We start from the raw sequence: 18,264 nt of genomic DNA on the forward strand, positions 1-18,264 counted from the left end.
CCAGCCAGGGGAGGGTTAGACTGTATATCAAAAGTTTCTCCCCCCAGAGGGTGGTCAGGCTCCCCAGGGAAGTGGAGATGACCTCAAGGTTGCCAGAGGTAAAGAAGTGTTTGGACAACACTTTCAGACATGTGTTGAGATTGCTGGGACTATCCTCTGCAGGGCCAGGAGCTGGACTGGATGACCCTTGGGGACTCTTCCAGCTCAGGATATTCAATAGTTCTATATTCAAAGAAAAGGTTAAAATGAAGTAATTGTCTGATGCATTTTAAAAATCACTTCATCTGGTGGCTTAGAAGATACACCTTTCCATGTGGAACTTCTCCCATTGTTTCTCCAGAAAAGTTCTCCAGTATAGGACTTGGATGTTGGTTTGCAGTGAGGAGAGAAATGCTGCTGCTGGAAAAGTGGCTTCTCAGTACCCAAGAACCATAGTTTGCTGTCTGTTACATTGTGTGATGTGGGTTTGTTTTTCTGAAGTCCAAGATGAAATACCTGAAATGTTTGTGAATGGCAGGTATCTTGGCAGCTGGGACTAGCAAGGGGAGAGTAGCAATGTGGAAGAAAGCAGCAGGATCTCATCAGAACACATGGACTTCGGAGGGCAAGGAGAAGTGGAAGTTCCAGGCATCTACAGAACTTGAAGGAAATGTCACTCAGATAAAGGTAAGAAAGGAAGGAGCCTCCTTGAATGTTAGTGGACTTCACAAACCTTAGATGAATAGACCATCTTTGTGAAACTGATGAACATGATCTCTGTCGTATGGGTATGTGTTCCAGCAGTGGCTGGTCCTCCTTCAGAAGTAGGAGGGAAAACCCCTGAGAATCAAATAACTTTTAAAATTGAAATGGGCAGAAATACTCCCTGTTTGTAGCTAGTCTCTCCATCATATGGCTCACTGGAAAAACCTTTGGATTCAGCTTCCTGGAATTATTTTCTGGGAAAAAAAAAGGATTATCAGGAATGTCAATTTTACTTAAATATATTAAAAAGGCGAGAAAATCTGACTAAGTGAATGATTTTATTAATTTTTTTTTCTATTTGTCACTTTCTCAATGTAAAGTTTCATCTCACTGGTAGTTGTAAAAATAAAAATATATATTTACAACCAAATATTCTTTGGTGAGATGTGACATCTAGAAAGGAATGCTATATATTTTAACATATTGTCTGTTAAACATTGGGATGCAGCATTTTTATTTATTTGGAATATTTTAATTTGTCACAATGATGTTAAACACTGTCATTCTATGCCTAATAGCATTTTGACATGCACAGAAGAGTAATGCTGAGTGTAGCAATCATAAATTTAAAATTTAAAAGTTTTATATTAACGAACAGCTTTTTTTTGCCACCAGCATTCTGCTAAGAGTTAAAGCTTGTGCTTTAGGTTCTCCAAAATCTTTGGTTGTTGGGTTTTATACCATATTATTAGGTTTTTTCAATTTTTGAGTGTTTCTGTTACATTTTACATCATTTTTTTGCTGTGCTTCATATATGAGAACAATCCCCATGATTTTTTATAAGGAAAGAAAATCAAATGTATCTGGTGACTTTCAAGAGAAAGTAATTTTATATCTGCTATTATTCTGTTTTCTCATAAGAGTGGAAAGTATTTTAAAAGCAATGGTATTTGCTTGCTCTGTGTTGGTATAGAGTGAGGGCCTGTAGCACCGTCCTACTTACAAAGTTAAAACAGAACTGTTGTGAATGTGGAGAATCCAAGTATTTTATTAACAAGCTTCAGTAACAAAAGATCCAGGATATAGGAAATAATGTGTGCAACATGATAATGACCCTAATGAGGTCAGGTACACAGTGCAAATGTGGTGGAGTCTGGCACATCAGGGGCCATCTGAATACTCCAGTTTAATGGCAAACATGCATCTCAGGGGCAGCCAAGAGACAATGGGCTCTGTAGCAAGCAAACTTAGGAATTATGAGAATCGGGTCCAAGGCCCGATGCAGACTCACATCTCTGCTGTAGAGACATTGGTTGAGAGTCTCAAGGATGATAAAAAACTCAGGGAGAGATGTTTACCTGGGGAACCAGTGCAAACCAGAGCCCTTGAAGTCAGAGCCAGATGCCCTCCAGACAGAGAGAGCGGGTATGCCTCACAAACTAACTTACAATATTTCCTACTCAGCCATGGAGAAGAACGTGAGATGGAGGGACAGGAAACCTACCTTTGTCCTGGCACGCTGAATACAAGAACTAAAGGAGAAAGGAAAAGGGAAGTCAGTGAGATTAGTTCAGTGCTAGTTTCCCATGGGCAAGTATCTGAGCCACTGAAAGGTACCTCTCATATGTATTCACAAGAACTAGTATTAGAGGGGTCCTGCCTCTAGCCGGGTGGGGGCACCAGGGGACAACCATGTCTACTGGACTGTGTGGATCCGATGGCCTGGCATGTCAAGCCCAAGAGTACAAGGCTTTAGTTGACACTGGTGCTCAATGTATGCTAATGCCACCGGGATGTGTGGGGTCAGAAACAGTCTCCATTTCTGAGGTTACAGGGTGTTCTCAAGAGCTGAGGGTGTTGGAAGCTGAAGTGAGCGTGACTGGGAAGGACTGGCAGAAGCACCCCATTGTAACTGCCCAGATGCCCCATGTATTCTGGGCATTGACTACCTTAAGAACAGATACTTCAAAGACCCAAGAGGACATTGATGGGATTTTGGAATTGGTGCTGTGGAGACAGAAAGAACTAAGCAGCTAAGCACCTTGCCTAGACTCAGAAAATCCTTCTGTGGTTAGGACTTTTGAAGGTAGAAGAGCAGCAAGTACCGATTGCCACCTCAACAGTGCATCACCGGCAGTACCAAACAAATCAAGATGCCATGATCCCCATTCAGAAGATGATCCATGTGCTGGAGAGCCAAGGACTGTTCAGCAAGGCCCGCTTGCCCTTTGGCTCCATTTGGCCTCCGTACAAGTCTGATGGGAAATGGAGATTGACAGTCGACTATCGTGGCTTGAATGAAGTTACACCATCACTGAGTGTTGCTGTGCTGCATATGCTGGAGCTCCAGTATGAGCTGGAGTCCAAGGCAGCAAAGTGGTATGGCACTGTTGATATTGTTAATGCATTTTTCTTCATTCCTCTGGCAGCAGAGGGCAGGCCTCAGTTTGCTTTCACATGGAGGGGTGTGCAATACTCCTGGTACCGACTGCCTTAGAGGTGGAAGCACAGCCCCACCATCTGCCATGGGTTGATCCAGGCTGCACTGGAGAAGGATGAGAATCCTGAACATCTGCAATACATTGATGACATCATCATGTGGGGGAACACGGCAGCAGAATTCTTTGAGAAAGGAGAAAAGATCATCCAGATTCTCCTGAAAGCTGGTCTTGTCATCCAAAAGACTATGGTCAAGGGACCTGCTCAAGAGATCCAGTTCCTAGGAGTGAAGTGGCAAGATGGATGTTGCCAGATACTCACCAAGGTCATCAAGATCACAGTGATGTCTTTGCTGACCAGCAAGAAGGAAACACAAGCTTTCCTAGGTGGCATAGGTTTCTGCAGAATTCACATCCCAGGGTACAGTCAGTTTGTGAGCCCTCTTTACCTGGTAACCCGTAAGAAGAACGATTTCCACTGGGGCCCTGAACAGCCACAAGCCTTTGCCCAGATCAAGCAGGGAACTACTCATGCAGTAGCCCTTGGCCCAGTCAGGACAGAACCAGAGGAGGATGTGCTTTACTCTGCAGCCAGGGACAATGGCTTGTTCTGGAGCCTTTGGCAGAAGGTGCCTGGTGAGACTCTGGGCCAGCCACTGGGATTCTGGAACCAAAGTTACAGAGAGTCCGAAGCCAGCTACATCCCAAGAAAGGAGATCCTGTGAAGGAGTTCAGGCTGCCTCAGAGGTGATTGGTACAGAGGCACAACTCCACCTGGTACCCTGACTGCCAGTACTGAGGTGGATGTTAAAAGGAAAGGTTCCTTCTACCCATCATGCCACCGATACTAAATGGAGTAAGTGGATTGCCTTGATAACACAGCGCACCTGTATTGGAAACCCAGATCACCCTAGGATCTTGGAAATAATTATAAATTGGCCTGAAGGTGAGGACTTCATTCTGACAGATGAAGAGCAGGATCAGGTGATGTAAGCTGAGGAAACTCCACCGTACAATCAGCTGCCAACTAAGAAACATACTACACTCTTTTCACTAAGGATTCCTATCACAGTTGTAGGAATGAACTGAAAATGGAAAGCAGCCAAATGGAGCCCCATATGACAAGTTACAGAAGGAACCAAAGAAGAAGGTAGGTCAAGCCAGTTTGTGCAACTCAAAGCCATCCAGTTGGCCCTGGACATTGCTGAACAAGAGAAGTGACCAAAGATTTACTTCTACACTGACTTTTGGGAGGTGGCAAATGCTCCATTGGGGTGGCTGGAAAGGTGGGAAAAGGCCAACTGGCAGCGTAGAGGAAAGGCAGTCTGGACTGCTGAAGAATGGCAAGACATTGCCACTTGAGTGGAGAAGCTACCTGTGAAAGTCTGTCATGTAGATGCCCATGTCCCCAAGTGTTGGGCTAATGAGGAGAACCGAAAATGAACAGGTGATTCAGGCTGCAAAAATCGATGTGTCACAGATAGATTTGGACTCGCAACAAAAGGGAGAGCTGTTCCTAGCTTGATGGGCCCATGATGCCTCAGGCTGTCAGGGCAGAGGTGCCACCTGTAAGGGGGCATGAGACTGAGAGATGGATCTAACTGTGGACAGGATCTCCCAGGTAATCCATGATAGTGGAACCTGCACTGCAATCAAACAGGCCAAGCAGGTGAAGCCGCTATGGTATGGTAGGTGGTGGTGCAGTGTAAGTATGGGGAGGCAGAACGATGACATCACTCTGCCTCAAACCTGCCAAGACAAGGGCTACGTGCTCACAATGGTAGAAGCCACCACTGGATGGCTGGAGACCTACCCTGTGCCTCACACTACTGCCTGGAACACCATCCTGGGCCTTGAGAAGGAGGTCCTGTGGAAGGATGGTATCACTGAGAGAACTGAGTCAGACAACGGGACTCATTTCAAGAACAGCCTTATTAAACACCTGGGCTAGAGAACATGGTATTTAGTGGGCATACCACATTCCTTACCATGCACCAGGTGCTGGGGAAGTTGAGCAGTGCAATGGACTACTAAAAACAAGATTGAAGACAATGGAACGTAGGACCTTCAAGCAGTGGGATCTGCATTGAGCAAAGGCTACAGGGTTAGTTAACACATAGGTTCCACTAAGTGAGCTGACCCTGCCCAATCTGAACCCCTGTTTACCACAGATGGTGATAAGATTCCAGTGCTACATATAAGAGCTATGTTAGGAAAGACTATTTGGATGAATTCTGCCTCGAGCAAAGACAAAGCCATTTGTTGGGTTGTCTTTGCTCAGAGACATGATTGCACTTAGTAGGTGATGCAGAAAGATGAAGAAACATAACATATACCTTAACAGGACCTTGTTTTGGGGTGAATTGTCTATGACATTGTGCCTCTATCCATATCTGTATATATATATGTATATAATTAGGATAATGCATGTATGTCTATAGCTAAAAAGTGTAAGTTCAATGTAACATGTTGGTATGGGATAAAAAATTTGAGGTGGATAATGTTGGGGGTTAGGTTTTCTCAAAGGAATTGCTTCCCATTTGTTGTCTTCCTGAGGCCACCATTAACCCTGGGAAGGCTCAGGCTCACATTGGAGCATCCCCTGGAGCCATGGGGGAGCCACTGCAGATCCTCTGCCTCGTCCCATGGCACCCCGCCGCTGGTTGTGGTCATAACTACAACCAAGGGGAAATTGCTTGACTGGTGGAAAACTTACAGGTTTTTTCTTTGTTTTTTTCTTGTTTTATTTTATAGATATATATTTTCTTGTAAAGAACTGTTGTTCCTTTTCCCATATTTTTTCCTGGAAGCCCTGCATTTTTGAAGTTATAATAATTTGGAGGGAGGGGGCCATCTTTCCATTCCAGGAAGGTTCCTGCCTTCCTTGGCAGACACATGTCCTTTAAACCAGGACACCGGTTTAAAGCATAATAGTTTGAATCTGTCATATTCCCCAGCCATTCCCTATAGTTTGTATTTAGATTGTAGGACTTTGCATATGTATAAAAATATTTATTCTGTCTTTTCCCGTGTTACTTCTCTTGGGACACTGCTGTGACAGTTCAAGACTAGAGATGAAATTGTGTGTTTTTTCTTTTCCCATTATGTACAGTGGGGGTCCCGAAAAAACCTGCTGGCAGTGAACAACATCAGCTCTGTGGTGATCCTCAGTGAGCAGGCCATGTTGGCACATTTTCATCAGCAGGTGGCTGTGGTACAGGTGTCTCCCAACCTCTTCAATGTGATGATCTTCAGCACAGGAACCACTCACAGCCTTCGTCTTGATATGAAAGCTAGTGGAGTCTTTGCTACTCAGGTTAATAGGTTCTTTTTGTTGTTGTTGTTTATTTGCCTAATCAGTTGCCTGGTTAGGTTTATTGAGACCAAACTTCCTAAGTCTTTAAGATAAGTATTTGTTTTAATATTCAATGTAGTTTGTTTTTAAGGTATTTTTGTAACAATAGCAATGGTGCTGAGGTGGAGCTGGTTTTTTTTCTAAGATAGAACAGGGACTCAGAAATGCTCTAAGGTGCTCACCAGAACCCAGAGAACCTCTGGACTGCTAAAAGCCTTCAAACCAAATGCCCAGAGGAACTAGTAATTGGTGGCTATTGTAGGGGAGTTCTTGCCATGGTATTGCATGAATTCCTACATGCTTCCAAAAGGAACTAAAAGTATATATTTATTTGGTGTTTTGTTTGATTGTTTTAGGATGCTATAGTATTCTGGAATGGGAAGCAAGTGGCTGTCTTTGAGTCCTCAGGAGATACCTTCAGAAGTGCAGGTAGGACTTAAAACATTGCTCAGAGTCTGAATGCTTCTTTTCTTCCAGAGTCATATGTTCATTCATGGTAGCTGATGCACTGTAAGCATAGAATCAAAGAATGGTTTGGGTTTGAAGGGACTTTAAAGCACATCTTGTTCCAACCCCCCTGCCATGGGCAGGGACACCTTCTAGACTGGAAAAAACCCTCAGGGCTAGAGAAAGCTTTTATCTGATCTAGCTAAATTACATTTTAGAGGGCCTTGCACAAAACATTGTTTGAGGCTAGAGCTACTTCTTTTCATATTTCTTTAATTGATTTGATCAAGAAGAGCAATTTTTTCCTACTTTTGTAGCTGTGACTCCTGTTGCCTTTACAGATAAGACATGGCAATGACTATTGAATGCTTTTCCACTTTGCTTGAAAGTGTAATCAAGGTTACGTAGCACTCACACAGGAACTGGAAAGGAGGCTTTTTGTCCCAGCTCTCAAGAGAAGTTGTCCCATAAATTGCTCTGTATAGTGCCAAGTAAAGTAAATTAGCTTTTAAAATTATTAATTCTCCCTAAGTATTTCTGCCTTGAGAAATAAGTGATGTAGAATTCCATCAATTCCATCCTAAATCTTGGGATTTGTCTTTTAAGAATTATTAAGTGTTTTCTGCTTTTCTATATTTACTGATATATTTTATATATTTTCCATGCTGAATCATTGCTTTATTACCACCAAGGTCCTAACAGTCTACGCCACTTCTGAAGTTATTGCAGAGCCACTGTTCTGACAGAGATTCTGTTATCCCTCTGCAGTAGCAGTTCACTGAAGGGAAAAGTGAATTCCATTACCAGAACCTCACACTGGACTTTTTTTTTTTTCTTTCTTTCTTTCACTCCCCATATCAACTCTTTGCCCTTCCTCTCTCACTTGTTTCCATGGACAGAGTGTACCAACACCTATTTATAATGGGAGCCCCAGCTTTTAAATGTAGTGGCAGCATGGAAGAAGGCTAAAATACCAAGGAGTTGGGATTCAATAGTGACTGACAGATCAAAAAAGAGATTTGGTGCAAGATAGTGGAAATTGTGTGCTATAAGTTACTTTTCTTTTTACTGAATATATTTATTGTAATGATGGCTTTGTTGTGATTGTTCCAGGCTCTTTCCTTTGTGACTCTCCAGTTCTGGCTGTTCATGGAGAAAATCTGTACACAGTGGAGCCGTATAGGATCCAGGTCCGCACCTGGCAGGTAAGGACTGAGAAAACCATGAAGGGATAAAAAGGCCTTGTTGTTTTCAAAGATTGGTGTTAGAGCTTAAAAGTAGTGTACGTGATCTTTCTAAATCTATTAACTCTTCCTTGTCATAATACAATACTTAAAATATATTTTGAGTTTTTCAGCAGAAAGATCTTTGACATTTTGTGTTCTTTAAAAGGCCTGCCACTCTGAACACTACTGCAGTGTAACTAATAAGTATTTACAGACTTTAAGATTACCTAAATTGCATGCAGGTTGAAATACATACACTACTTTCAGGAAGACGATCATACTGAATATTCCTACAACATAATGAAAAATATCACTTGCACATTTTGTGTGAACCTTTGCAGCCTCTGCTAGTCTGTGAGAACCTAAAAGAGAAATCTAATTATCAGAGTTCTGTGATACATAATTTTTTTAGGAAGCAAATATTAGATTTTAGAATGGGTGTGATTCATCACATAAATATAATGTACTTGTTTTTACAATACATTCTATTTAAGGACCTTCAGGGACTTGATATTTCTGTGTGTCTTTCACTTGGTAAAGGTTGTGTTCCTAAAGAGGAAATCATTGTAGAAGGATGCCTTTGAATTTAGGCTTTTCTGAGGTTACATACATACCTGAAACCCAGATTGCATTTGTGTGTGTATGTTTCTCCAATTTGCTTGGAGTGAGTCATCTAACACAGAAGTTCAGCAATTTGTGACTCAGCTTGGTGACATATAAGTCAAAATAAGTCCCTTCTACTGAGGCTGTGGCCACACAAACCTGGTGTTATACATTTCTTCCCAGGGCACAGTTAAACAGCTGCTCGTGTTCTCTGAAGCAGAGGGGAATCCGTGCCTTCTGGATGTCTGTGGGAATTTCCTGGCTGTGGGAACTGATCTGGCTCACTTGAAAATCTTTGATCTCTCACGCAGGTATTAATAAGGCTTTTAAAATAATCTGTTTATAGTTAAGCGTGTATTTTGTGGGGAATCTTTAGCTGGTTTTGATTTGATGAAAAGCAACAGTCCCTTTGAATCTTGAGACAATACATGCAGCTATGTGAACTGATGGCATATTTCCAAAGCAAGGGAGGAACCATGGAATTATTAGGCAAGTCAGGGATTGGTGATGATGATTATTATTATTTTAAAAAGAGGATACCATGAGGGATATTTGAGTGCATTTAAAAGTGTGTGGAGAATTTATGGAAGATCAAGCTAAGAGTGTCCTGTTTCTTTTGGTATCTTGAACAAGACTTGAATCTCAAAAGAGCTGAAATAAAACCAGGTCTTGTATCTCCTCATAAATCAGCAAACTTGTTTCAATGAATTTATGGAGAAAGTGAACCTAGAACTGTGGAGACTCTATTCTTTCTCCTGTTTAGGTTAAGGACTTTACCTGACTTTGTTCAAAGGTTGCTGTACTCTCATACTAACGAACGTGAAGATACTGACATGATGTTAATTTTGAAAATGTAGCTGCTGATGACAAATGTAATTTTGAAAAGCTGAAAAACCTGAAGAGTGAAGCAGATTCTGTTCTTTGGATGCTGTCACCAGAGGAATGCTAAAGTCTAGTTAGTTGCCCTCTGGAAACTACTTGGGTTGGGATCACACACATTCCACCTGGAACAGTTTGAAGGTTATTAGATTTGAGCCGGTTGTAACTAGCATAAATATTGGATTATGATGTTTGATAGTGAGAAAAAATAGATCCACTCATGCATGCCATGATAAATTTTTGCATTTGGTACTGAAAATACCCCTTCTCAAATTATGATACTTTAAATTCAGGGCATCATAATTGGCTGAGAACAAATGTTATTTTTAGAGAATCAAACATGTTTTTTCCATGAGATTGTATTATAGCTCTAAATTGCTGTCACTTCAATTTTTTTGCTGCATTCCTTCTTTTCTTGAGATTTGTCCTCTTTGTTGCTGACTGATTTCTGGGTTTGTATCTATACAAGCAATAAAATCCTTTTGAGATAATAAAATGTAAAAATATGCCCCGCTAGTGGCATTTCTTCATTCCTGCTGCACTGTGTGCTTTCCATACACAGAACTTTTTATGTAATGGGCTCTATTCAATGGTACTGTTCAGCTTATTTCTGTAGGAAAGCAGGCCTCTGAATTGAGAATTCTGTTCAGATGTTCTTACTATATAGCCATGTTTTGGGAATCCTGTAGAAGCACTGATGTTTATTCTTGCTGAATCATTGAGGAAAGAGTGTCTGTTAACTTAGTCCTGAAAGAAAGGCAGTGGCAGCAATCCTCTGGAGAGGAAGTGGGAGTCTGGGGCAGTTATGTAATATAGTCAAAATAGTTTGCTTTTAAAAGTCGTACCTATAATTTACTATATTGCCAGTTGCTTGCCACCATATAATTGAAGTTTATTCCTTCCCACAGAGAGGCAAAAGTGCACTGCAACAGCAAGAGTTTATCCAAGCTGCTCCCTGGTCATGGAACCATTTTGTCTGTTAAGTGCAATGCTAATGGCAGCAAAGTCAGCATCCTTGTCAGCAGGGTGAGGCACAGCTCTTTACTTACCATCTGGGACTTGTCCATTGGTTCATAGACTGGTGTGGGTCAAGATTACTGAGGATGCAAGAATCACTTCTCAGAAATAAACCTACCTGGTCCAGGCAGTGTATTGAGTCATATAATGAAGTGTCATGTCCCAGCATTAATTAAGGTTTCTCAAGGCTTTGTACTGTGTTGAGAACAATTCAGAAAAGAAATATTTTAGTTACAAAAGCTGCTTTGTAGCATTTCAAAGAAATCCAAGGCTGGCTTGTTGGAAAAGAAGAAGAACCAGGAAATTTCTGGTATTTCTTAGTAAGAATGACCTCAAGTGATTACCAGCAAAGAAAGCTGAGTGTATGAAGCATATGGAATAAACTTATCTATTCTTCTTTTTGACTGCATGCTCCAGCACCCTTTGTTTTCCTTTCTTGTAGGCGGATGGGAAAATTGATTCCAAAATCTGTTTCTATGATGTTGAAACGGACCAAATTACACTCTTTGATTTCAAGGCTGAACAGGGAGATGGTGGTAGAGAGAACCTTTCTGCTGGACAAGGCATTGGCAAGTAAGGAGCTTTTTCTTCAAGAAGCATTAATGGTGGATTTAAGATGGAAATCTGCCCTGTGGAGACAAGCATACCTTGACTCTGACATTCCTCTGTCTTGGGAAGGAGCTTGTATGAATTTAATTATTTATTTCTAAAGAACTAATTAACACTGAATTGTATGTCCATCAAGCTACATCCCTATGTATTCCAATAATGCAAGTTAGAGAGTGTTGTGGTTTGACATTGGCCAAACACTGGGTTGCCAACAGGAGTAACTGCTTACCCTTGTCTTTAAAGTTGGGCGGAGCAGAGGGAAGAAAAAAAAAAGGGAATTAACAAAGGGTTACTGAGTTGAGATAAGGATTGGGAGAAAAACACTCTAAGGGCAAAACAGGCTTAAATTTAAAGGTATAAAGTATATTTATTATTAACAGAGTCATAGAAGGATCATGAGAAGTAAAATAAGCCCTTAAAACACCTCTTTTCCTGCTAGGCCTTCCCTTCTTCCCACCGACAGTGCAGAGAGATAGGGCATGGGAGTTTTGGTCAGTTTGTCACTCAAGATCTTCTGTTCGCTCAGGGAGAGGAGTCTTTCCTCTGCTATGCCATGGAGTCCCTCCCACAGGCAAACAGTGTTCCCAAAACTCTTGCGGCATGGGTCACTCGTCCATGGGGTGCAGTCCTTGAAGGATAGGCTGCTCTAGTTTGGAAGCAAGGCCTCTCTCTCTCTCTTCAGGTCTTCTACTAGACTGCAGCTTTCTCTAGCATCTACCTGCTCTGGCAGGAGCACTTTTCTCATGGGCTGTGAGTGGATTTCTGTATTCCCTATGGACTTCATGCATTACCAGGTGACAGTTTGTTTCATCATGGTCCTCACCATGGCTTGCAGAGCAATCTGAGCTCCGATACTTGGAGCACCTCCTCCCTCTCTTCCTCTGACCTTGGTGCCACCATGTTGTTCTCCCTCATGTGTCCTCACTTCCTCCTCTTCTTTGACTAGAAAAAAACTGCTGCTTGTAGATACCATTGTCAACAAGTTCCGCTAATTCAAAGATTCTTGCAGGATCCCGCAACACCGAGGAGTTGCTCCTGTCTAGGTTGCACATCAGGGAATTGCTCATCATGCTTACACTGCCGGCCAGGCAGCCCTGCCACCCTTGCAGGGGCAGCGGCGGCTGCCGGGTGCTGGTACTATTGAACGCCTCTCTTCACGTGGGGCACTGGGAGGGGGAAGCTGCTGCTGCCCCTGCCTTTCTGCCCGCGGCGCGGCTGGCTAGGGGTGGCCAGGCAGGCAAGGCTTGCCGTGGGCTGTGCCGGCATGCAGTGGCCCTGGCGCCTCCCCACCCCTGGGGGAAAACTGCGTGTGTGCTGTTCTGATTTTATTCTTAAATACATTATCACAGAGGCATTACCAGCCTCTCTAATTGGGCCAGCAGCATGTCCATCTTCACAGCCAACAGATTGGCTCTGTCAGACATGGTGGAAGCTTCTAGCAGCTTCTCATAAAAGCTACTCCTGAGGTGTGCGCCCCCTGTCCCCCGCAGCCAAACACCAGGCTATGCCGAATCAACACACCTTGAAAGCAAGCTCAAAATAAGCAGGAGGTAGTTCTACAGCCAAAATGCAGCTGAGCCAAGGAGCTCCTTGCAAAGGCAGTAGAGGAGACGAAGGAAGGGCTTATGGAGATACTGGACAAATTCACAGAAGAGAAATTCAGGGAGACCTACTAGCACTTTGGAAGCCATATCATGCTAGAGATCTCTGAGGAGAGGATGATTTGGTGTTGGGAGTTTTATACAGAGGTATTCCATGACTGGAATCAGGATCCAGATCTTTAAATTAAAAAAAAAAATCTTGGAAAGCTACCCTTCCTTGAAGAGTTTACATAATAGGGAAATGAGAAGATGACATTCTGAAGGTCCTTGTAGGAATAAAGGTATTTTAAAGTATAATAAAAATTGTGTTTGTGTAGGTAAAAACTCATGAGGTGTCTATTTAGAGCTGACACCTTTGTGTTCATGCAAACTGTGCTGTAGGAAATGCATTAGAAATCCTAGCAGCACAATGCAGTGAAGTGGGAATGCTTGTGAAAGTATGGTGTAATATTAGAGTACAAATTCCCATTTGATTTTACAGTAATTTTTCTGACTGTATTTTATGTAAGAAAAGCCAGCATTGGAACAGGTGGATTGCTTTTTTTAGCTGCTATCTGCTATGGGTATTACAAGCACCAAAAAAAAAAAAAAAAAAAAAAATTGCTCTCCTTACCATTGAAAGCCAGAAGAAACTACCCAGCTCATCAAAAACTAAGGCCAATGCAAATCTGGGGTCTTACGTCCTGGTTAGTTATGGAGTAGGGTTGTCAAGAGTAAGTGAGGAAGTTGTTTCCAAGTGCAGTATCTTGTGTAACCCAACAGAGGCCAACCCAAGCCAGGAATGCTGTTTCACTGAGTGTTAGATAGTGTCTGTGTGAATATCCATTTATCTGTGCTTCCTTTTGAACGATCTTCAAATTAGAGTGAGTCAACTCAGCAGAAAGTGATAATAATCTACACCTCTTCTGCTTCTCTTTCTGCCTCCTAAGGCAAAATCAAAACACTCCTAGGTTTTTTTACACAAATACTTTTTTTGATTTGCAGTTTTCTGATTTTGAATTCCATGGCAGGGAGAGGACTTAGTGTGTTTCTGCGCCTGTTTGAATGTCTCTCTCAATTTGCCCTTTAGCCCTACTCCAATCCTTCCCACAAATTCCACCCTTCAGTGGTGACAGCAAGTGAGAAAATACTTTAATAATGTCTTTGGTTTCTCTTTTAAATAATTTGGCATTTTTTCAGAAGAATGAATACTAAGCCATTGCTAAAGTAGCGTGGTTCTGTATGTCTGGCGTTGACATAGCTGGCACTGAAGTAGTATTGAAATGCCCAAAGGAGGCAGTAAGATGTTATTATTTAAACTGCTGACAGAGACTGGCTTTCTCAAGGCTGCAGGGGAAGTCCTTATGCTCTTCCACAGTGCCTCAGAATTCTTGACATGCAGTAGCCAGGTTGTGGTTGGTCTCTTCTCCCAGGTAACTTCCTATCTTCCTAACTCTTCTTCCTATCATCAATAGGATGAGAGGAAATGGCTTCAAGTTGTGCCAGTAAAGGTTTAGATTGGGTATTAGGGAAAATTTCTTCAGGTGGAATTGTCAGGCATTGGAACAGGCTGGCCATGGCAATGGTAGGAACACTTCTATCTTGGCAAGTGTTCCAAAAATGTGTGAATGTGGCACTCTGGGACGTGGTTTAGTGGTGAACATGGTGGTGGTGATGGGTGCACAGTTGGACTTGGTGATTTTAGAGGGCTCTTCCAATCTTAATGATTCCATGGTTTGACGACAGAGCTGAGGTAGCTGCTGTGTTACAGCAGCAGGCACTGAGGTAGATAGTTTGAAGGATGTTCAAGGGTTTCTGTAGGACCTGTCATCTCAGGGCAGGCAGATTTTGAGTACCTATTTTTATAGGTGGTATCAACTTTTTTTCTACCAAAATGCTTTATGTCCTGTCACTACTGTCAGTGTAACAGAGCAAACTAGAAGTGTCATTGTCATGTGTAAAATGTTAGGAGTCAGGAGAATGTATCTGGTTAATGTTCTAATACAGAGTATAAATAACTGAGAAGGATTCCTTGGCTAGAGCTTTATTTACACTCATGCACTGAATGGGCTGGAATTACTTTGTCTCCCTTTCTACATTTTTTCTTGTCTCTTGGTAGGTTTGTAGTGGAGTATCCAGAGTTGCACAGTCACATTCCTGCTTGCCATTTCTGGGACCAGAGTGAACCAAGACTTTTTGTATGTGAAGTAATTCCTGAAACAGGCCTCCAAACTCCAGACCAAAAGAAAAACCAGACTGAGGGCACAGTATGGTCCTTTTTATTTTATCTTGTTTTACATGGAGTTCTCCCTGTCCAAGTAATAAATCCTTTGCGCTTCATTAAGGATGTAGGGGTGGGTAGCACACATTCACTACATGCAAAATGAGTCATGAACCCTGTGTTTGCTGTCTGTCCTTCTGGCAGTCCCTCTATAGCAACTCTCTGGCTTGGGCCAAGCTTGCATACAGTGAAGAAGAAAAAGAGGGGATTTTTTTAGCTGTGATAGAGTTTTGGAAATGATCATCATGCAAACTTCTATCTGGACTACAGTTTTTCAGGTGACATTTATTGGGTGGATGGATAAGCTAGAAATTTGTAACTTAAAAAAATGCTGATTTTTTTATCTTGAAACCACTTTTAGCAGCAAGAATTAACTTGATAGAATAACAGGGACAGTACTGTTAAGGTGAACAGAGAAATATGCTCTTCTACCCTGTCCCTCCCATTTTCTTCTTTTCTGGAGAGATATTGTGCATTTTTATGGGACTTCCCAAATTATCTGTTATGGTCTTTTTTACATTAGAAAAAAAAATCATTTTTATTGATCAAAAACGTGATCTAATCAAAGATTTATTTAATCATACAAATAATTCTTGCCTTCTTCCCCTGCTATTGTGCTTGTAGTGCTCCTTACTACTTTGTACAAAACTGCCTATCCTGCATAAACATTGCATTAATTTGAAGAATCCATTTTAATATCAAGTTTTTTGATTTTTTAATCTCAAGTTTTTTGATTTGTGCCTTATTTTAACTAATCTCATAAAATTAGATATAGAAAGCTCTTTGTGTCTTTTGTTGGTTAAAATGACCTTAGAAGAACCACGAGAAGATCAAAGTAAAAAGGAGAAATGGGATAGGGATGTCTCAAAAGACCTGGCTAGGGTCTTCTAGCAAAGAGAAGAACAATTCAACCTAATATTACTCAAGTAAAAAGCTTGAAAATGCTTGGCTTCTAAGTTGAAAAAAATATATAAAAGGAATGGAACTTTTTGCCCCTTATTCAATAGAACATTTTACTGTCTGCTTATGCCTTAGTAAATGAGAAGTCTGATTAACTTCTGCTGGAAATAAATATTATTTTAACTTGAGTCAGGTCAATATTTAAACTGTTAGAGGGACTATTTTTGCATGGATTATATATTTCCTGGAAACTCAAAGCAGTCAGTGAGCTGATGAACTTACAATGGGAATAATATAATGTTTATTAAAAAAAACATAGTTTTTTAGGCCCCTTCCAACCCAAACCATTCTGTGATTCTCTTATTCTGTTTCTTTGCCCTGAGCCAGATCTCTCAGAGAGATGCCTGAAGCAGCCATCTGTGCCAGGGGCTTCTCTCTTTATGGTGTGTGAAGCTGGATGTGGAGGCAGAGGTGAAGGTCCCTGTGCAGGAGGACCAGTCTGGAATACAGAGTGAGGTGCTGGCTGCTCGCCGCAGGGAGGAAGCGTGCTGCTCTGTCTTCCTAGCAGCTGTGTGTCTGAATGTATAGGTCATTCTGTTGTCAAGAGAAGCTTCTGCCAAATGAATATGGAAAATAAAAACAAAAAGAAAGAAGGATATTGCAGCATAAAAATAAAACAGTGCTTCACTTCCTTTCCCAGATGGATGTTTGGATTATATCATTCTTCAGCACTGAAGAGCATGGCCTTTTGCTGCAGGACAGCTTTCCATTGCCTTCATCCTACCAGGTTCTTCTCGGCATAGAGGTGCCGCATTATTACTTTGCAAAAAAGGTGAGGTAATCTCTAAGAATTCCTTCCCTTCCCAGAAATTCAGACTTTCCACTGTACAGGAATCAAATTTAACCAAATTGAGTCTGGGGATAGTAGAGCAACTCCAAAGGCAAGGGATGCATCACATGTAGAAATGGCATAAAGATAATTCTGATGCAGATGAACTTGAGAGAACTGTGGAATTTTTAATGAGATGGCTTTTATGGGTATTGTAAACTGAATGTGATGTACAAGTGTAGGAGAAGCAGGAATTACCAGGTAATGCAATTGAAAAAGGGATGTGGAAAAAAACTCTGCTTTATCTAGTCACTGTGCCTATTGCAAATACAAGAAGGATGTGTATGTGTGATTTGTGTAGGCTGTAAGACAGGACATTTCATACTGGCTTTGGCAGAAGCATCCCACTTCCTTGCAGGAATACCTAAGTGAGCAAGAATAGTCATCTTGCACCATCAGCAAGTGCCTGTGTGCTGCAAATGCCATGAATACAGGCTCTAAGTTTTAAAACTTGATTTCAATCCAAAATTGATTGCATCTCAGGTAAATAATACCCTACATAATTCCATGCATACTGGGTGAACTGCAGCCTTTCACCTACAAATTGGTTTCTGGTGAAGTTCTGACCTGAGTTTCCTGGTGCTTCTTAGGATGATGATTTGCTCTGTTCCTGTCTTGTAGGGGGAGTGTAACAGCCCATTTACTATACTAATGTATTTAGTTTTGTGAAATCTACAGGAAATTAATATTAAGGAGACTTCTAATCTTCATGTAGTTTGGGAGCACCATTACACAGGGAGTATGTATCTACTCATTATACTCAGTTTCAGAGCAGCACTTTGCAATGGCTTTCCTTCAAAGCATTGCCTGTTGTCAGTCTTCCTGTGCAGACTGAGCTTTTAATGTTGTACTGTGTTTTACTTTTCTTTTTCCCTTAAATTGAAAGGTCAGAGTTGATATGCTGCATTTCCCAATCTCTTTTAAACATTTCTCCATCATGCCTCATGCTATTTTACTTTGATACTATGTTTCTCTTTTTTTTTTTTTTTTTTTTTGACTTTGACTTTGTGTGGATTGTTGCTGCCATTAGTTGTGTTTTCGAAGGGGATGTATCTATAAACCTGTAAGTATCTGCATTGCTTTGGTGCTCTTCCTTCATCCTCTGCTCCTCTCTGTTGTTTCCATTTTCTTCGTAGGTGGTTGTCTCTTTATGACAAAGTCACTTTTTTACATCACTTGTGTTCATTTGGGAAACCTAATTTAGTAAAAGAGCAGAGTCTGCTTTAAATACAGCAAATCAAGTTGATATAACAAGCCTTGTCGACCAAGTTTCATTCCAGGGTTTCTCTTTATTTGCCATGTCTTTACTGTCCTAGTTCCAGAAATTCCTCAAGTTCTAGTCAAACAGATTTGCAC

At 41.4% G+C, this 18,264-nt stretch overlaps 1 protein-coding gene across 2 annotated transcripts in view; it reads left to right on the top strand.

Annotated features, from left to right (window-relative positions):
- IFT140 (intraflagellar transport 140) overlaps positions 1–18,264 on the top strand; it is an 87,750-nt gene that overhangs the window by 22,868 nt on the left and 46,618 nt on the right. For both annotated transcript variants that reach the window (XM_068206403.1, XM_068206402.1), the window contains exons 9-17: positions 518–666; positions 6,235–6,438; positions 6,834–6,906; positions 8,038–8,129; positions 8,937–9,064; positions 10,541–10,658; positions 11,092–11,222; positions 14,958–15,105; positions 16,720–16,851. In XM_068206403.1, coding sequence (XP_068062504.1) covers positions 518–666; positions 6,235–6,438; positions 6,834–6,906; positions 8,038–8,129; positions 8,937–9,064; positions 10,541–10,658; positions 11,092–11,222; positions 14,958–15,105; positions 16,720–16,851 — 1,175 coding nt within the window. The remainder of the gene's footprint in view (positions 1–517; positions 667–6,234; positions 6,439–6,833; positions 6,907–8,037; positions 8,130–8,936; positions 9,065–10,540; positions 10,659–11,091; positions 11,223–14,957; positions 15,106–16,719; positions 16,852–18,264) is intronic.

This window comes from Anomalospiza imberbis, chromosome 16, assembly GCF_031753505.1.
Source record: "Anomalospiza imberbis isolate Cuckoo-Finch-1a 21T00152 chromosome 16, ASM3175350v1, whole genome shotgun sequence".
Lineage (NCBI taxonomy): Eukaryota > Metazoa > Chordata > Aves > Passeriformes > Viduidae > Anomalospiza > Anomalospiza imberbis.